General features: G+C 36.8%; 1 protein-coding gene across 1 annotated transcript in view; it reads left to right on the top strand.

The window, feature by feature from the left end:
• GNAT3 (G protein subunit alpha transducin 3) overlaps positions 1–15441 on the top strand; it is a 54996-nt gene extending 39555 nt beyond the window's left edge. Inside the window, exons 5-8 of the mRNA XM_025449464.2 lie at positions 482–610; positions 11493–11622; positions 11829–11982; positions 15251–15441. Coding sequence (XP_025305249.1) covers positions 482–610; positions 11493–11622; positions 11829–11982; positions 15251–15441 — 604 coding nt within the window. The remainder of the gene's footprint in view (positions 1–481; positions 611–11492; positions 11623–11828; positions 11983–15250) is intronic.
• The last annotated feature ends 6580 nt before the right edge of the window (positions 15442–22021 follow it).

Here is a 22021-nt window from a genome sequence, read left to right as displayed (position 1 = left end):
TGGTCCAGAGTCCTAAGTTAGACAATCTATGGAGAACAACATTATTGCAACTACTTACTCTCTTAAAATTCAAAGTGCTTGAATTCAAACTATAGCATTTTTAGGACAGTCTAGTGAGTAGCATCACAGGATAGCACTTGCGGGGTTTTTTGTATTTAGGTTTCTTGGGGATGATCAAAACCTGAAGATAGAACTTTTCTCTGAAACATATCCATACACCATCAATTCATACACCTCACAAAATCCAGGCCAAGGCAGCATCAATCTAGCAATCTTTAAAAGAGGCCTTCACAGGTCAGCCGTGCGCCACTGAGCACTCTGCAACATCCGCCCACCAAGCTCTAATGAGCAGAATTTAAAAAGCACCGGTCTGCAACTTGATCATTTTAATGGACTCTGAAGTAAAAATTCATTTGTACTGAATCCTGGTGTCCTCAAATATAAATTTTAAAAACACATGCTATTTTTGTTGTTTTATTAGCTACCTTAATGATGTAGACAGAATCACAGCTCCTGGATATGTCCCAAATGAGCAAGATGTCCTACATTCTCGAGTGAAAACAACTGGAATCATTGAAACTCAATTCTCCTTTAAAGATTTGCATTTCAGGTATGCACCATGTCTTTTCTAACCATCAATAGAAATATTCAATATTTTTTTTCCACAGAGGAAGGTCTTTCAAGCCGAGTGAGTGCTTGGGCATCCTTCCCAGGCCTGGTTCACCTTCAGTACCACTCTCTCTCTTACTGCTTTCCTGTGGCCCAACACCCTAACCCTCATCTTAAGCCGCATGTCTTCCTCTAAGAAAAATGCTTCTGTCTTGACCAAGTAGGCGCTAAATTTCATTTTCCCTTTTGAAACTGATATCCTACTATGAAAAACAATAGAGGGATCCCTGGGTGGCGCAGCAGTTTGGCGCCTGCCTTTGGCCCAGGGCGCGATCCTGGAGACCCGGGATCGAATCCCACATCGGGCTCCCTGCATGGAGCCTGCTTCTCCCTCTGCCTGTGTCTCTGCCTCTCTCTCTCTCTCTCTCTCTCTCTCTCTCTCTGTGACTATCATGAATAAATAAATAAAATCTCTAAAAAAAAAAAATAGAAAGAAAATATGTTTAAATAAAATTTAAGTAACAGGTGCCACAGCTACTATGTCTTTTGCCCTTCAACTCTCCCATTTGCCTGAAATATTCATTTCCTTCATTTAAAAAATGCAAATAATTGAGAGAATTATTTGAATGTGATACTAGTTACTGAAATAAGACCTATTTTATAAGCATGGTTTGGGTAAGAAAATGAGTCCACTATTTTTATTGCTGTCACATTACAAGACGTTTCTAGAAATGCTATTGCAAAACCACTTATTCACTATACCAAGAAATGGAAATCCAAACCATAGTGTTATAGAATGTCACAACACTTAAGTGCCTTTCCCTGTGGATTGTGAATAAGATGGACTATTAAATTTACAATCAGGTTCCCGATGTATCACTTAATAATGAAAAAAATTAATAAAAATGCAATTAATAAACTCATCCATGTATGCAAAATGGGAATATTTTAGTAAGTAGAAAAACTGAACAAAAGTGAAATGAATTATCTGTATCGATTGTGAAGCAAAATTTACCTCAGTGGGATAAGAGCTTTAAAATTTTTTTATTATTAGAATTGGCGAGATGTAACATCTAATTAGAATAGATGTTAACATAGATAGCCAGGGTGTTTTCAAGTTACTATCAAAGAAAGCTCTTCAAAATTTACACCTGAATTTCAAGTCTACAAATAGTTAATTTTCTGACAGATGAGTCAAAGATCAAACCAGGATAAAGGAACTGCCAAGATTGGGAGCAACATCTACTCTTGGCAAACGTCAGCAGTTTGTCTTCCATTCTGTCATCGCTGTCGCACAGTTCCTCCTTGGGAACTGCTTTCTCCAGGCTCCTGGTTTTTGATCCAGTTTCAGTGGTTTTCCTATGGGAAGCCAAATCCAATTGCTCAGACCCTCTGTCCCTCCTAAGCCTGTACAAGCATTACACAAGCTAATGGAATTTTCTGGATTTTAGACTGTCTGGGAACAGTCTGGATGGTAAACCAGTTACTAAAATTAATATCACATACTGGATACCTAGAAGGTTACAACTCTAGTCAGTCTACGCAACACCAATTTAGTATCTTCTCAGAAATAGTCACTCTCATAAATTATCTGTTCCTTGAACATTCCAATCCTTAGGGCCTTTGCACTTGCTGTCCTCTTTGCCTAAAATGCTCTGCCCCTGGGTCTCTGCAAGGATTGGCTCCTTCTTACCATTAAGTTCCCAAATGAGATCCTGTTTCCTCATACAGCCTTGATCATTCTGTGTACCATCCTTGCATATACTTGTCACTACCATACCCAGTAGTGTGCTGGTGAACCTATCAATAGGTTCTCTGGGACAGGGGGGAGGGAAAGCCTGATGTGTGGTCATTGAAGATTCCCTTGGTACAAATACGCTAACAATGGCTAATTGCAATTTAGCAATGTGATGTCACTAAATGCAGCATGGAGAAGTGCAAACAGCTCTCACCTGCCATGTCAATGTGAGCCAATGCCTTTAGAACATTGAAATATCACACTATTTTGTTCTTTTCTAAAAAAAACTTACTAATATATGAAATAGCCTTTCAAAAAATCTGTTTGCTCTTTTGTTTGTTTCTGTCACATATGCTCTGAGCTCCTGGAGGGTGGGGGCCGTGTCTACTTACAGTACCACCTCCTGTGACTATCGTGGTGGCTAGTGCAGGGTAGGCTTACAGTCAGTTCTTGCTGGATGGATACATGTGCTATGCCAATCACTGTACCTAATCTATTCTTACACACTCCTTATAACACATTCCTTATAAGAGCACTGCTGCCCTTATGTTGAATAAAGAGTCAAAAGATGGAGGCTAAAATGAAGTGAAAAATTTCCCCATGATCATACAGAAAAGTGCTAGAAATATGACTAGAACACATCTTTCTAACTTCAAAGACCACATTCTTACACTGCGTATCGCTGTGGGCTATGAGGTAAATTGGAGAAGAGAGCATTCTTTCTTTGTAGAGCGCTTCTTCCAATGTTGTTGGTCATTCATAACTTCCTTCAGAGAGAAGAGGGAACAGGGGATAAAATGGACAGCTGGTAGGGAGACCTCTCCAAGTTGGCAGGGCTCTGGTACCTTCACACATCTGTGCTTCTGAAACCAGAGGACATGACGACTGCCAATGAGCACACAAAACCTCAGAAAGTCACATTCATTTCCTGGGACATCTATTTCTCCAGGACCAAATAATATTCATAAAGTTTCAAAAATTATATTCTGAGTGGAATAAACCATTCGCATTAATTAAAAAAATAAAACATTATTATAAAGATATGTTACCTCATAATATGCCTCTTCTGATCATACCTCTAAACCCTCATTGGTGCATCAACATTTTCCTGTCCTTCTGCAGTTCTGTGGTTTTGGAGGCACTGTCTGAAGTCCTATAGGTAAGTGATTGTCTATGCTACTTCCAAATGCTGCTGACCCTTATGAAGGAGTAGGAAAGGTCTTGCTAATTCTCTCTGACAGCATCAATGCTGAAATGGAAGATGTTCGTGAACTGGATTGTGAAGCCAAGTTAGGACTTCTTTTGACATAACATTTTCTATACTATACAACTACTACCTCCTTGCCATTCATTAAAGAGGGTTTTAACTATTTTAATAGGTTTTGTTTTTCCTCTCATTCAAGAGGGTGTGCTATTAAAAGGTATCTTCTCTAAGGAAATGGAGGACATTACTCAAATGCAGGGAATTTCTCTCAACACAAGTGTTAAGCAATGATGTTTTGAAAATATTAAATTTTATCACAAAATATAAAAAGGCAACTATACTTTTTTCTGAAGCAACTATTTAAAATCACTTACTTACATTTTTAAGTTTGGTCACAGCAACTAACATATATTAATCCCTTAATAAATTCCCACAGTTAAATCACCTTTTTTTTTTTTTGAAGTGCTGAATAGGATTATCTGAAAGTGAACAGGCTTTTGTAGTTTAAAGTATGGTAGTATTTCAAAATAGAAAGTATAAAAATAAGATACCTTCCAACTTCATTTCAGTAAGTGCCAGGTATTAAAATATATTGCATTAGCATTGATCTGTATTCACATAGCATAAATCATCCTGTGATTATATAAAACTAAAGATTTAATTTGCATATTAAATTAGAGAACTCTAGCATTTTAAACAGGAGCATCAAAATGAAAAATTCTTTCTGCCAATGTACAGTATCATCTTCCTGTACCACCTAATTTAATGGAAATTATCTTAGAGTTCTTATCAAACCAGAATTTCAGCAGTCAAACATAAAATAAATTGTTTTTACAGATATTACAGTACTATGTAAATGGAAAATATTAAGTGTGAGCTCTGTTACTGTTATAATTCCTTGGGACAAAGAACTTAAAGATTTACAAGGCTTTATCAAACAATTATAGAAAAGTCATTTCCTTCCTAACTGCTCCAATATTAAATAAGAGAACTGGAAGGATGTAAAACTATGTGGAACTCCAAGAAAAGAAGTCAGTAACTATTACGATGTAGAGCTTTAGATTTTGTAAGTTCAGCAGAACTATTGTCAACAGTGTTTAAGTGGATCTAGGATCTGACATAATTTAGAATTTTCTTTAATTTTAAATTGATCGTGTGCACCGTGTTCCTTTTTATGGGGATATAAGTCAGCTTAGGCTTAGGAGTGAGTCTGATTGTCTACCCAGCTGCTAAATCTCAAGTTAGCTTTATCATTGTCTATTAAATCTGAGAGAGCAGTAACTCATATATAACTATTATTTGTTTCAGGTATGTTCATGGTCAATATTACCCCCAATAAGCCCTATAATATGTCTAATGTATTCTAGTGATATATTGTAATGACTTTATAAACTATGTTATTCAATAATTACAGAATTATCTAGTGGACATTTTATTTATTTACTCATGAGAGACACAGAGAAAGAGGCAGAGACACAGGCAGGGGGAGAAAGAGGCTCCCTGTGGGGAGCCCGATGTGGGACTCGATCCCTGCACTCTGGGATCATGCCCTGGGCTGAAGGCAGACGTTCAACCGCTGAGCCACTCAGGTGTCCCTAATGGGCATTTTAAATGCCAAACAGACACACACACACATTGAGTAGAAAGTATATAATGTTATTAATTATGGGTATTTAGAGACCTAACTTTTTCATGGTTATAAGTCCTTTTGATTCTGTTTTTTAATCACAAGCTATTAAGGGATTTAGAATATCTCTGTGTATCTTTTTTTTTTTTTTTGTCTATAAACATTAACCCTGATCTATTTTCAGAATTTGGCACAAGGGAAAGACCTGGTTAGACCATTTTGCTATGTCTGTGTAATGATGACACAAATCTATATGACACTTTCATAATGTGGCCATCTTAAGAAGATGTATCAGTTCTGATACAGTCAAATATCTTGGAACAACTCCACTCAGCAGAATAATTTAAAATAAATTCCAACTCAGATTAGATCTTCTTTTTCTGTGGTCAAATATATAGATGTCAGAAACTGTGTTTTTTCCAGGACAAGTCACATACTTATAGGAAGAGCAAAAACATCTAACAAATTAGTTACAGTAGCATTAGTAATGTTTGGCTGTCATAGATTATGTAACAATTGTGTAAGTACCATGAAGGACGGATTACTTCATTATAATCTGTTTTAAAATGAAGTGTGAATAATCTGGTATTGGTTAAATATTTAGCCAACTGTTTGACATAAAGCCATAAAACTCAACAGTTTTCCCAACTGTTTAAAATAGACTACACAACTCAACTGATTAATATAAAGCCATAAAACTCTGATCACTTGCCCTATATTAGTGCCATGAGCAATTTAATAAATAACCAATGTTCAGCTATCACTTAAAAGCCTTGCCTGTGGACTTTTAGTTGTATCGTACAACTCAGGCATTTAAAAACTTTCTTTTTTAATTTAAGAATTCTAACTGAAATATCAGACTTAATAAGGAAATATATATTACCAAAGAAATAAATAAGTAAAACAAAATCCCTTCACCCAAACGGAGAACTGTGCATTCCATTCAATATCGTTAACGCTCAGGGAATTAGGGTACTCAATCTGCATCACATGGGCATTTACCTCACTAACTGTCCCTGTTGATGTGACCAATCCAAATGTTCAGTCAGCAAGAATGCATGTTTTCCTCAGATTTCTACTTTTGTTTTTCACAAAATGGTCATGATGGAATATACATCTATTCATATTCAAGTATATTCTTATATATTTATATATTCATACATATTCTTACATTTATTTTTTATAGGAGAATACTTATTCATTGAAATGTATAAGTAAAAGCTTCTGCTTTGGGAATCTAAATTGTTTCAATAGGTTTTAATGCTTTACATCTCTAAAATAAGCCCCAAATTACAATTTAGAGGAAGAGCTAAAAGTGGAGCGAGATGTATGAAAGGAAACTACTACAACAGCAGCATAACAACATGCAACTTCTCAGAGCTACCATAATATCCAGTAGACTCAATATGAAAGCAAAACTCCAGCTGTTGGTCTGATTTGCTAATGAACATTTCAGTTCCGTAATGGCAGATGGCATAAGAGCAATGTTCAATGCTCCCTGAACTTTTGTCTCTAAGGTCAACCTGAACGCTTGTGTATACACACATCACTGTTTATCAAGTGAGACATAAAATGAGGTTATTAGCGTGCAATCTAAGACTTTCAAAAGCTGTTTTTATCAATATGACAAAGCCCTCAGAGGATAAATCTTGTCTTCCCTCTCTCAGGAGAAAGGTGATTTATTGAAGGCTGCATGATATGCTAAAACAGGAGGCTAAGGGTCAAGTTACACATTGTACTCTTAATTGTATTTGTTTACCTAGAGGAGAATAGCTACCCTTGTACAAGGATGTTAATGTCAACATTAGGCTGCTGAAGAAGCTGAATGATCAGAGAAAGTCAGAAGAGAGCCAAAGAGATGGCTGGGCTTGCTCTGACTTTCATCTCAAAGATTTTTCAAATATTCCACTTCTTGGGATAGCCATTTGAGATCATTGCAGTGCAGAAATGAAATAAATAGGAAGTACACGAAGTTTCTGTTTTCTCTATTTCCTGGGGAGTTTAAATTCCTCTCAGAGCTCAGAAATTAGCAATACTCATATCTTGATAATTCTTATTACTATTTTCATTGCAAAGGACTCCCTGTGATTTTTTTTCTGATTTAAAAACTATTAACATGAGAGAAATAAGACTATTTTCTTTGAGGTGCCAGGAATCTGAGCAGGTATACTAAGTCACCTTAAGAATATTCTCAGATTTGTAAAGTTTGAATATAATCTAATTGAAAATATAAAATTTACCAAAAAGAAAAAAAAGAAAGAAATCATCAGACAGATGGAGATAGCTTACTTAGTTGGCCATAAAAGCAGAGAAAATAAAGAGGCTCAACAACAAATGCTAGTTATGCTAACCCAAGTCCTACCTAGTGGAGAAAACATAACCAAGGTGTCCTGGAGTTTAGTTCCTACAGCAATATCATTTCTACTGGGAAATTGGATATTGGTCTCAGCACAGGCATTCTATTCATCCAGCAACTTCTGTCCTCATTCCATGATTAATTACTTCTCCATTATGGGATGCCCAGTATGGAAGCAAAGAGAACACCAGAACAAAGAGGAAACAAGAATTGTGGAGATACCTGTTCAAATCTAGTGGGTGGAGATACAAGGGGTGGTTTTAGCTGGAAAAGCTTACCAGGAGTTTAAACCTACTGATGTGTATTCAATCTGCAACACACCAAACTCCACAGGTTAACGTATCTTTGTTCAATTACAGTTACCACCTTTCTTTGCCAACAAATGATCCATCACATATTTGTATATGACCAAATGGAGAATATACACGACACCTAGAATCCTGGTAGTCTAAACTATCACCATTCAAATCATGGAACAAAACACCTGGAAAGGGGGGAGTTTTACATTTTTGCCCAGTTTGACAACGTGTAGGACTAGTATCTGATCTAGGGTAAGAAGGATAGACTCTACAGTGAAGGCGATTCCAACCCACTGGTGACGACTTAAGAATTTTAAAGCTAACTGCGGATGCTAGGTATAACTGGAGCCCTCTGGTCTAAGTAAATAAACATACAATTGATAAGATTCATAAGAAAGCTTCATTATCAAACCCACAGAATCTATCATGGTACCTAACACATCACAGCTTCTACAAATATTACTAGAATTAATGAGCTTTGGGCAAGTTGCTTTAACATCTCATCTGAAAAATAGAAATAATATTGTACCTACCTTATAAGTTTATAGTTTAAAATTTGAGTAAATTGTTGTAGATTGCTTACATGCCTGGCACATAAACATTTATTAGGTGTGTTAAATTAAAATCAAGACATTACAATTGGTGGGAACTTATGGAAGAATTAGACGTCACTGTACTGCATTTAATACTTTCAGTAAAGCTATAAGGAAAGCTATTTTTGAAAGCTTGAAAAAAAGACTAAGGTTATTTTTATAGATCAACAAAATATTTGACTAAAAGTAAAGGTCTGCATATTGCTTATCTTCGCTTCCATAAGAGTTATTGACTGGTCTTAACAATTAAATTTGCTGGTTGGTTTACAAATTATATAACCTTAAAATCAAAATGCTGCCCTTTGCTCCATTTATATCACAAGTCTCAAGATGCAGAGGGTTTGGTATGAGCAGCACCTAACTAGTGTTAAAGACACTGGATTTAAATTTCCAAGGCACCCAACTACTGAACTCTTCAACATTATCTTGAATACTGTGAGCATCTTCTCTTTCAATCTAGTGCTAGAGTCTTTTTGCTTTGGGGTATATAGAGATGTGTGAATTCAGTTCTATTGGTCTGTTCTCTGCCTGGTTCATACCTCAAGTGGGAAGTAGTAGAGAAGTACAATGTAGTCTACTTTTGCTTATCCTCCGCAGCTCAGATGAGTGACATTTATTACCCCAACTACAATTATTACCTTTGAAATCTCTGTATGGCTTGGTTGTTTCCACTAATTAATATCTTGTGGTTAAACTAATATGAAAGCCCCATAATTTCTTTCCCTGCCTCTAGTCTCTTCCTTATTGAATCTATCTTCTGGACTCAGATCAAAGTGACCTAACATAACAAGAAGCAAACAATGCGAATTCCCTGCCCCCAAATCTCCTGTAGTTCCCCCACTGGTTGCAATATAAATGTCATCTTCTCATGTAATACAAAAGACCCAGTTAATCGTTTCAGGGTTAACATGTCAGGTTTACTCCCTCCCACCTGCTTAAATCTTTGCTCTTGCTGTTTCCTCTGCTGCCTCTACCTGGAACATTTTCCCAGACATTTACTTGGCTCTATCCTTCATCTCCTTAAGTGTTTAATTAGCAGTTTCCAATTAGTTTTGTTCAAATTATGACTCACCCCTACCCTCTCTGTATGTATATCCTAAGCCTGTTCACAAACACACACACACACAACAAGCCCCACTGCCACCACCGCTGCCTCCACAGTAGATTAGGAGCTTCTTGAGGTTGAATCTCTAATGCCTGGCATGATCAATAAATATGTATTGAATAAATTAACAATTATCAGGCCATTTATCTCAATGGTTTTGCCTAAGTTTTCATGTTCCCCCAAACATTCCAATGTTCTCTCATTCCTTGGTAACTGGCACATGCACTTGATGTCAAAGTCCCCCCGCATCCCATTACCACGAAATATATTCTTTTGTTTAGCAAATATTTATAGCATGTCTATTGTAGGTCAGACTTAATGCCTGCTACTGGGAATGTAGTTGTCACTTAATATAGCTAAGTCCCTACCCTGGGGCCATTATTCTATTAGGAAGATGACAGATATTAAACATGTAAAAAAGTAAATAAACCAGTACATTAATGATTGTGACAATTGCAATCCTTTATAGGAAAGAAAGTGACGTACAGAAAGTAAATGGGGGCGGAGAGAGACACAACTCACATGGGGGCTCACGAGGGTTTCTTTGTGAAGGAGACACGGACTATAAGACCTGTGAGTTAGGCAGTGTCACGTAATGAAGAAAGGAGTCACGTCACCTGGGAAGGAGACAAATTGTGCACATTCCTGAAGCAGAAAAGTTAGGTTTCTGTGTGATCGGGCTGTAGTAGAGAGGAAAGTGGTATGGACTACGCTGGGAAAAGTAAGCAGGAACCCAAAGAGCCAGAGCCTTAAGCGTCATCAGATGGGTCTGTGTTTGTTCCATGGCTAAGGAGTCACAGAGCTTTTGCAGTGGCGTGTGAGGAACGGCGGTGGCTTGTCCGAGACAAGGGGACTTGGAAAGGAGTGCATGGATTGGGAACTGCACTTTGCATATGTGTTCCATGGAGGGTAAGGGAAAGGAAGCTCTTTAGAATGACTCCTAGTTTCTTTACTGAGTTACAAGATCCACAATGGTGACTTTCACCAAACTACTAAGACAGGGGAGAGCTCAACTTTCAAATACCTCCTCTGAGTAAGTTCCATGATGACTCAGGCTTACATAAGTTTTCCTCTGGGCTCACATTTTACCTTGTGTATTAGAATATTTATGATGTAATACTGGGCATGTGGGTAGCTCCGTGGGTTAAGTGATGCTTGATTTCGACTAGGATGGACCTCATGAGATCGAGCACCCTTTGGCCGTGCTCCACAAGGAGTTTGCCTGAGATTCCCTCTCCTTCTGCCCCTCCCTTTGCTTTCTCTCTCTAAAATAAATATAATCTTTAAAAAGAATATTTATTATAAAATCCTATAATAACATATTGGTTTTCTCTCTCCAAGACAGCAGGCTTTCTGAAGATAGTGGCCGTATTTTTTCATCTTTGTGTTGATAGGCCTAACAGTGTCTTGCACAAAAAATGCAGAATGAATGTAGGAAGAACTAAGAGAAGCAAGAATCATACGTAGTATCAGAACTGTGTTAGCTTCCAATCTTTCTGTAGGTTCTCTTCATTTAAAACTATGCATAGGGTTTCTTTTTTTCAATTTCCAATATGGTTAGTTGTGTTCTATTATTTTTAATACAATACACACAATATTGTGTGTACAATATAGTGATGCAAGATTTCCACACTATGCATAAACTTTGACCCAAAATTTCTCAAGTCCAGTGATTTCTTACTAAAACTGTAAACTGCCTGAAATTGCCCAGTCCTTCAAAGTCTGTATGTGATTTTTATCTAATTTGCATGAATTAAAAAAAGAAAGACGAACTTTCTCTTTTTCTGTAGTCCTTGAGCTGCAAATTGACCAAATATGATATTTTATAACCAATAAAAATCAAGATTATCTTGTAAAGATATGAGAGCATTCATTTAGAGCTCTAAATCTTAATATTAATGTAACTTCTGCTGGGTATTTCTAAGACTTGTTATTCTGTTTTTATTTTATTTTTTTTAAAGAATGTTTGATGTAGGAGGACAGAGATCTGAGAGAAAGAAATGGATTCACTGTTTTGAAGGCGTTACATGCATTATATTTTGTGCTGCACTCAGTGCCTATGACATGGTCCTAGTAGAAGACAAAGAAGTGGTAAGTCTAAAAAGGAAAATAAAGCCAGGGTATAGCAAACAAACAAAAAAACCAAGCGTGTGTACGTTCCAACATTACTACCACATTCCCCAACTCAGTGAAGATCTTCCAAACATATGTGTTCCTTCTAGAGCCTCATTTATAATGCCCAGGGTTAATACTTTGCAAATAATAATCCTACACATTTTCATCTTTATACCTAACAGAACAGAATGCATGAAAGCCTTCACCTGTTCAACAGTATCTGCAATCACAAGTACTTTGCAACCACCTCCATTGTCCTGTTTCTCAATAAAAAGGACCTCTTTCAAGAAAAAGTTACCAAAGTGCACCTTAGTATCTGCTTTCCAGAATACACTGGTAAGATACTTTGCTCTTTAATTCCATACTAAATGCTTCTATCGACTTATATTTTCCTATCTTCATCTTGACAGGTAACATTTATGAAGTTGAGGCTTATGATAATTGCTTGAGTCACATGTATGATTCAAATTGGAAGAGATCTTGCAGACAAATAAGAAACCCTGTCTACACTGTCAGCATTAAAGCAAAGCTCTAAGGAATAAACGGGAATTTCAGTAGACCAGTGTTACTACTCTCTGTATGAAACAACACTGAGAACTATATTATCTTAAACACTATAAACAATGCAATATATTCCAAATTGGTATTTTCAAAGATTTGTTTTATTTATGAGAGAGAGACAGAACAAGCAGGAGGGGCAGAGAGAATTCTAAGCTGGCTCCATGCAGAGTGTGGAGCCCAACCTAGGGCCCAATCTCAAGACCCTGAGATCATGACCTGAACTGAAACCAAGAGTCAGGCACCCCTCAAATTGGCATTTTTTAAGTTTCTTTTTTTAAAAAAGATTTTATTTATTTATTCGTGAGAGACACAGAGAGAGAGGCAGAGACCCAGGCAGAGACCCAAGCTGTCTCTCTCTGGGGAGCCTGATATGAGACTCAATCCCAGGACCCCAGGGTCACAACCTGAGCTAAAGGCAGATGCTCAATCACTGAGCCATCCAGGTGCCCCTTTTTATGTATTTCCTAATGAAACTTTATAATGCAGTGGTTTCTCAAAGTCTGAATTAAATTACCTGAGGGACCGCTTGAATGATTTTGAGAATAGTGACATTTTCTTTTACTAGTTTTCATAGATCCTAGAATTTTAGTGCTGATCCTGTTAATGACTATAAATGTCAGGTTCTATAAGTGGGTTTTTTTTCCTTCATAGACACTTTTTTGAGGGGTTATATAGTTACATGCTTTGCTAATGAAATTATGTATAAGGCAGAGCTCCTTATGACTTAAACGCAGATAGGGGCACCTGGGTGGCTCAGTCAATTAATCAGCTGTCTTCAGCTCAGGTCATGATTCCAGGGTCCAGGGATCGAGCCCTGTGACAGGCTCCCTGCTCAGTTGGAAGTCTGTTTCTCCCTCTCCCTCTGTCCCTCCTCCCCCACTCAGTGGTGTGTGCATGTGTACCCTCTCTCCCAAATAAATGGAATCTTAAAACACACACACACACACACACACACAAATAGAAGCTCAATTCACCACTTACATACATGGGTAGCCCAGATGTTACTAGAAGCATGGCATTCTGTCACAGTAATTATTTTTTTTAAAGATCTTATTTATCTATTTGACAAGAAAGAGAAAGTCGTTGGGCACAAGCAGGAGGAACAACAGAGGGAGAGGGAGCCTGACATTCGGCTCCATTCCAGGATCCCAAGGTCATGACCTGAACCGAAGTCAGACAACCAACCAGCTGAGCCACCCAGGAGTCCCCACAGTGGCTATTTATGCTCATCTAAAACTATTACTTATATCTTTCTTCTAGCATTATAAATATCAATTACATGTTGACACATTTATCTTGTGACTAAATATAATCATGATTCCATGTAGAATATTACAAACTAAATATAGACTCAAGACAGCTTTATAGGTTTTCTTCTGACTAATAGGCTACTCCCTCTCTGGTCAGCTTCCCGTTTCCCTTATTACTAAATTTTGCACTGATGTAGTGTATTTGTTACAATCGACTAATAAGTACTGATATGTCATAACCAAAGTCCATAGCTTATTATACTCTGTGTTATACAGTTCTGTGTGCTTTGCCAAATTCATGTCACATACCCACCAGGACAGTAACATACAGAATAATTTCACTGCCATAAAAATCGTCTCTGTGTTTTACCCCTCCCCTCAACTTGTGGCAACCTGTGATCTGTTTGCTCTACCTATAGTTATGCCCTTTCCAGAATGTTACAGAGCTGTAATCATACAACTTATGGCATTTTCTGACAGACTGCTTTCATTTTTTGTCATAAATTGCAATACACATTTAAATTTCCTCCATGTCTTTTCATGAGTTGACAGTCCATTTCCTTTCATTGCTGAAAAATATTTCATTCCATAAACAAATTGCTTTCTTTAATCTTTCACCTATTGAAAGACATCTTAGTTACTTCCAATTTTTGGCAATTATGAATAAAGCTGCTATAAACATCTATGTTCAGGATCCTGTGTGCTTGTATGTTTTTGCGTAAATATCTAGAAGCATAGACCAACCAAGTGCCTTCCCAAGTGGCTGTACCACTTTGTGATCCTGCCAGCAATGAAATCAAGTTCTTGCAGCTCCACATCTTTGCCAGCATTTGGTGTTGTCAGTGTGTTGGATTTTAGCCACATTACATGATTTTAAATGTTGTCCCTCATGGAATTTTTCTCCTACTTACAGTAAAGTGGGGCAATAAAAATCTCATGTCCTTGGAAAATCTCCATGCTGCTGCCCTATCGTATGTTAGGTTCCCACCAAGTATATTCTGTTTTAAAGGCCATCAACAAAGTCACTTTTAGGTGCCTTGTATGTATTTTATTACCACCTTTCCCCAGTTGGTCCACTGTATGTCCTGCTACTAAGCTAACCATTCCCAAGCCCACCCTTCATCCACTCTCCATTTAACTCTACAAAAGCCTCAGTCAAGAACAGCTCTCTCTAGTTTTACATACGTCATTTCAACTCCTTTGTTTGGTTAGCAACATAAACCATAATCTGACCCATACTATCCATTCTCCTTGATTTGCTACAATTCCTCTGCAAAAATCCTCTCCAAACTGCACATTTACCTCTCAACCCTACCCTCTAGTCCACTGACACAGGCCATTCTCACTCCCACTTTTTGGCCTTCACGCATACTATTTCCTTCTCTCTTCTCGCTGCACTTCAAGATCCAGCTGAAATACCACCTTGCCCTGTAGTCTACTCATTTTCAATTTCTCTTCTTCCTTTAGCTCATATTAAAACACTCCTCCATACACATACATATGCAGAGCCTTTGTCATATATATAGACTTCATTGCTCATTTATATATATATGTCAGTATTTTTACTGTATTGTATTTTAGGCAAGTGAAGCCCCTTATCAGTGGGGCAAGTATAGTTCCCAGCACAAATTCAATATTGCATAAACCCTAGATAACTGACCATTGCCATCTTGATTTTTCAATACTGAGTATATCAAACAACAGCACACAAAGTAAAATCCTAACACTTCCTGATACTTCTAATTTTATTCCTTTTAAGATGCGATTTACGTTTCTTTCTTTTTTTAAACAAGGACCAAATACATTTGAAGACGCAGGAAACTACATCAAAAACCAGTTTCTAGACCTGAATTTAAAGAAAGAAGATAAGGAAATTTATTCCCATATGACCTGTGCTACGGATACTCAAAATGTCAAGTTCGTGTTTGATGCAGTTACAGATATAATAATCAAAGAGAATCTAAAAGACTGTGGGCTTTTCTAATCAATCCTTTCTTCTTCCATTCTTGCTCATGTACACTTTTCAAGATACAAAAGGAAAGGTGCTGTGTGACGTGTTTAGTTTTAATAGAGTAGTGTTCTGAAGAAAAAAGTTTTCATACAAAAATTTTAACATATTGTCAACTGTATCTGGATAAGTTTCAATTTCACTGTGACATTGAGGATGGGGGTATCTTTCATGTCCTCAGATCTAAAAATATACATTTTGGTAATGCTGTGTCAGTGCATATCAATGACAGGGAATTTGCTTGGTAGTAAATTTCTCTATTGTGATCTATTTCTAATTATAGGATAACAAAAAATGCAAGGTTTTCCATGTTACATCATCGGCCAGATTATGAGAGGCATTTGTTTTCACTGGTATGTACTGTGCCCGTACTATAAAAACTATTCATTATTGGTCCATTCCTGCTATTCAGTAAGTTGCTAATGAAATGTTCACCAGACATGTACTTGTTGATGGGAAATTACACATGCAAAAGAAATGCATGTAATTTTATCTGCTACATTTTTCTTAGGGAAGAAAGTCATTAATGCTGAATTTACCCTTAGAATTAGAGATTTTAACAGTCTATCTTTTTCTACCAGCCTAGTTGAAAATGGGACCATGCAGAGTCAAATACTGAACCACAGTCCTTAATGGGGTTCTCATCTCCCATATTTTGCCCTAGAGTGGCATGGAGCATTATTACAATTGATGGTCGAAGGACAACACTTTTAAACCACAAGAGAGAAAAATAATAACAATAATAATTCAGTTTCTTGGCACCTATTATGTTTCAGTTTTGTGAAGAAGAAGTACAAAGTAAGAGTGAGTAATTAGGAGAATTTGTAGAAGAGAAACATTGAACTTCTCTGCTAGCGTTGTACGGTCCGTTCTAAATGTTAGACCGTATGCTAATGGTCAAGCCTACTTTTAAAAAGCTAATTTGGTGCCTTACGAACCAAATCATGTCATTTGCAAACAGAAAAGATGACCTTTCTTTTTTAAAGTGTGTACCACTTTCAACATATACTCTTTAAGCAAGTCTTGATATTGTTTACTCTCTATCCTGGTAGAAGGTGATACATAGGTCAGGACATGAGACTTATAACCACCCACAAAAGAGGGCTAATTAGTGTTTTACAAGCCAGTTTAGGAAAACATAAATTAAGCAATTTGCCAATCCATAGCTCCGATGGATTTAGGAAGCTCTGTCTCAGGGTCACCTTTTCAAGGTTCTGTAACATTTCCATTCTAAACGGTTAGGAATGATCACTATTCAATAAATAGCCTTACTGTTTCTGGCTTTACTTTCAAAAACAGAAAGGAGATGTCAACAAATACAATCCAATAAAAATGTCATAGTAAGAAAAATAAATTGGAAATTACTTTGCAGAATATAAATTATTAATTAAGGAGCCTAAGATAGCAAGGACAAAAAAAAGAGAAAGCGAGAGAAAACATTTTCAAGCATTCAATGAAATTTTCTGGCTAAAAACCAATATCTATAGGACAAAGACCCAACATTTTGCTGGGAGATATTCAATGCTAAGAGATTCTAAATTAAGACTACAAATGCTGTCATTTTGTCTATGGCTTTGTCTTTTTTGTTTTTTCCCATTCTGCTTTTACCTGTTTTTCTCCAACAGCGTGAAGAGAATTTTCCATAAAGGAGTAAGATAGTTTGTGACATATTACTATTATTGTTTGGATTTGACTTTGTCTTACCGTTAGGATTTCTCTTTTTGGTGTAAACGGTGGAGTCAAAAATGTTTCAATTTGTCTTTTAAAATTTCATAACTTATTTTGATCTGTGCAAAAAAGATTGACAATTATCAATATTTATCATATTCTCTTGGAAATTAAAAAAAATATGTTAAATGACCAAACTAAAATTAGAGGTCACTTTGGATTACAGGAAAACAAAACAAGACAAAACCTATTTCTTCCAACCCTCTCAATGGAATTTTAAAATGTCTTCTCAATCACAAACAGTTGTTATGCCCATGAATTTTAATTAAAAAAAGAAATTTTAAGTAGAGAAAATAGACATTTGCATTATTTCTTTAATGATCATTCTCCTTAAAACTGAGTATCTTTCTGATTTCACTTTTTAAATTTTTAATAAAAAAAAGTTGGCATAGAAACACAGTATTTTGAACTAATTAAAGAAAGTAACAAAATGGAAAATCCGGAAAACCATGCTTTAGTTGGAAGAAATTTACACTGAGATCAGGAATATTAAAGTTGGTTAGAATTCAAACACTTGTTTCAGTGGAAAATTCAACCTTCCAACTGTACAGTTAGTGTTCTTGCTCTGACATATCTCAAAGAAGCAGCCTAGTCTTTTTTTTTAATATTTTATTTATTTATTCATGAGAGACACACAGAGAGAGGCAGAGACACAGGCAGAGGGAGAAGCAGGCTCCATGCAGGGAGCCCGATGTGGGACTCCATCCCGGGACACTGGGATCACACCCTGAGCCCAAGGCAGATGCTCAACCACTGAGCCACCCAGGTGTCCTGAAGCGGTCTTAGGGTTTGTAAAAGTTCAAATATTCTATTGCTATTTTCCTTTGCTGTTATTTGAGGTTTCTCTTCCTCTCTCAGAATGTCCTTCAATCCTCTTGCTTTACATTGATAACACTCCCAACTCATTCATTTCTAAAATGTGTCCATTGTAGATACACTGTACTACCTCAGAGACCTGGTGCAGGCCTATAGCTAGTGGAGTCACTAACAATTGGTTCTTGCAGAGTTTTTCCAGAAGCATGAACTGGTCAACAGATAAGTCTTTGTATCTGGGGACCAGTGACTAGAGAATTAAAGACTATTAACTGGGAATACCCTTGAGTCAAAATATTAAAGCTGGTGACTCTAAAAAGAAGCTCTATAGAAAAGAAGTGCCCAATTCTGTGAAATCCACAACATGCATTATAGATTTCCCATTTTCTATTGATTAACAAAATTCATAAACAAACACTAGTTTTCATGTAAATCATACAAATTGGCAAACTAGTTTTTTCAGGCCTTGGGCCTGTCCTAAGACAAGTTTTCTTACTTGATTCATCATCCTATCTAATCACAAAATATACTTTCAAAATACTTGCACAGAATCATTCCGGTTGACTGAATCACACACTCTACTCTGTAAATGAAGAAAAATATGTCTTTTGTGTGGAGATAAGTGTTCTTCCTATGAGACACCACTTCAGAATCAGAGGTGGATGTGCTGGTAAGCAGGACTAATTACTAAAAATAATATATCTGTAAGAACCGTAGAGGAATCCTCTCACTTAGAATAATTTGAAAAATAAGGGACACCAGCCTCTGCCCAGATGCAGCAAGCATTCAGATGATAATTCAACCATTTATGGCTGGATGATCTTTTTTGTCCCTTTTCTGACATCCTTCCCAACTAGTCTATAGCCACATGGGGGCACACTAACATCATGTGTTTTTCTCCCCAAATGTTGCCAACACAATAAATTTAGATTACCAATAACTTCAATGAGACAGATAATAAAATCCTATTAAGAAACATAGCTCATGTTGCGCTTCCAGCTCAGAAGCATACGATAATCTCCTGGTAATAATAATATGCACTACTTTAGTCAAATTTGCAAATAACAAAGCTATTGAAACAGCTCCAGATTTGTTCAGTGTTACACAGATAATTTGGTTTTTTCTCACCCTCTAATTTTTTTTTGTCACTTCTCAACTGTTGTTTACCTCTAAGTTACCATTAATTTTGTACAGTGTGATTTTCCATTAATCCATATTGTTTTGAAAATCTTGATTAGCTTACAGTGAAACGTAGGAGAAAAATAATTTGATGTTTCACAACTATGTTTCATGAATGGTAATTAAATGGCTGCTTATCGATGTGCTTCTTTTCAGTAAATCAAAGTAAAATTTCACTCTGCTATAACATCAACCATCCCATTATTACGTTGATTACAACTTTTTCCTTAACCACCACTCTGCCAGATAGATAGGAAAATAAGTGCTCTGTGACATTTTGTGATTACCGGCACTGTGGTTGCCAACACATTTTTCATTAGTAATAGTACAATTTTTACTTTAAACCACATTGGTCACACTAGTTAAGACGTAAATAGAGTCACATGAAAGAAAAAGGAAATAAAAAGGCCCTAATTTACTCGAGATGGACAGTAATGGCCCTCTAACTTTTTTTACCTTTTAGAAAGCAAATAACATCTGAGACACACAAGCAAAGTGATTGTTTGAAAGACATTCATATTTTCTAAATTCCTTAGATTAGAACGAAACCCAGCACATATACGTGATTGAAAATATTTTTTTTCAGTTTTGATTGCTGTGTTTTCTTTTTTTGAAAAAGAAAAATGGCTAAATATGATATGCCATTAGTGGTGACTGTTTCTACTTTTAACATATTAAAAGCCTTACATTGGAAAAAAAACATCGATGATTGTACTTAGAGTTAGCTTATGAAGGTTTGGCATAAAAAGCCTCACGTGCAGAATGCCAAAGGAAAAGATGATGTATGCTATGATTGTTTATCCTATCCAATTAAAATCTTAATACTTTATTAAATTTTAAAAATATTGATGTACAAATGTACATTTATATGCAGGCATATCTTGTTTTAATGCACATTGCTTTATTGTGTTTTGCAGTATATTTTGCTTACGATTTGAAGGTTTGTCGAGGTTTGACCCTGTCTCCAGCAAATCTATCAGTGCCACTTTTCTGACATCATTTGCTCACCTCACACCTCTGTCACATTTTGCTAATTCTGGCAATATTTCAAACTTTTTCATTATTATATTTGTTGTGATCATCTGTGATCAGTGATCTTAGATGTCACTACTGTAATCATTTGGGTGCCATGAATCATGACCAAATAACACAGCAAGCTTAATCAATAAATGCTCTGTGTGTTCCGACTACTTTGCCCACCAGCCCTTCCCCCATCCCTCTCTTTGTCCTTGGACTTCCCTATTTTCTGAGATACAACCACCATTTGATGTAGGAAAGATGTTAGAGTATGAAGCAGAGAGCCAAGAAAGAATTCTTGAGATGCTTTTGGTGCACAAAGCCCAGGGACAGAACCCATGGGCAGAAAGAGCTGCACTGGGGTCATGAAGAGTGGCCCCTTAGATACTTTCAAGTGAGAGGAGGTTAGGGAGAACATAAGTCTCAAAGGAATTTTGGAAGCAAGAATTTCAGGACCTTGAGGGGCTAGCTATTGTTAGGAAAAGGTTATTTATTACTAATACAACCTTTATCATGAGACCCTTGAGATCATATGCTTGGGGGATGATTGCCAACACGTATCTTGGGGGGTAGAGATAAAGGAAGTTTCCAAAGGAATTTTTATATGCTAAAATAGTCTTACAGGATCCTGGGGATCAGGCTAGGATTGCCTTTTGCCCTTAGCAAAGTATTAACATTGAGGCAGCTGAGTCCCTAGAGGAATGTCACTCTGCCTGTTTCAAGGACTGGTCAATGGGCTGTTAGGAAGCAAGGAAATTTAGCAATTTTTCTTCTGCTTTTGTTTCCCACATCACAATGACCTCTAAACGTTCAAGTTATAGAAATGCCCATATCTCACTATCAAAAGCTAGAAATGATTAAGCTTACTGAGAAAGGCACGTCCGAAGTGGAGATAGGCCAGAAGCTAGGTCTCTTGCACCAAATGGTTAGCCAAGCGATGAATGCAAAAGTAAGTTCTTGAAGGAAATCAGAGGTACTACTCCAATAAACACATGAATGACAAGAAAGCAAAACAGCCTTATTGCTCATATGGAAAAATGTTAGTGGTCTGGATAGGGAGTCAAACCAGTCACAATATTCTCTTAAACCAAAGCCTGATCCAGAGCAAGACTCTAACTCTCTTTAATTTTTTGTGGGCTGAGTGAGGTAAGGAAGCTGCATGGCAAAAACTTGAAGCTAGCAGAGGTTAGTTATTAAGATGTAAAGAAAGCAGCTGTCTCCGTAACATAAAACTGCAAGGTGAAACACTAAGTGCTATTGCAGAAGCTATAGCAGTGTGCTGTGTGTGTTCTAACTACTTTGCCAACAGAAGACCGAACTAATTCTAGAAAGTAGTTACACCAAACAACAGATTTTTCATGTGCAGAAAATAGCTTTATATTAGAAGAAGATGCCATCTAGGATTTTCATAGCTAGAGAGGAGAAGTCAAAGCCTGGCTTCAAAGCTTGAAAGGACAGAGGCTGACTCTCTTGACTCTCTCAGAGGCTAAAGCAGCTGATGAGTTTAATTTGAAGCCAGTGCTCATTGACCATTCTGAAAATCCTACAGCCCCATAGAATTATGCTACCTCTACTCTGCTGTGCTCTATCAGTGGAACTACAGAGCCTGGATGACAGCACATCTACTTACAATGTGGTTCTCTATTTTTGAAGCCCACTGTTGTGAACCACTGCTCAGGTTAAAAAAAAAAAAAAAAAAAAAAAAAAAAAGGTAGCATTGCTCATTGATAATGTACCTGGTCATCTAAGAGCTCTAATGGAGATTGAGATCTGATGAGATTAATGTTTTCATGCTGGTTAACACAACATCCTTTCTATA

The sequence above is a fragment of the Canis lupus genome, chromosome 18 (genome assembly GCF_003254725.2).
Source record: "Canis lupus dingo isolate Sandy chromosome 18, ASM325472v2, whole genome shotgun sequence".
Taxonomy (NCBI): Eukaryota; Metazoa; Chordata; class Mammalia; order Carnivora; family Canidae; genus Canis; species Canis lupus.
This window is presented reverse-complemented; position numbering and strand designations above follow the sequence as displayed.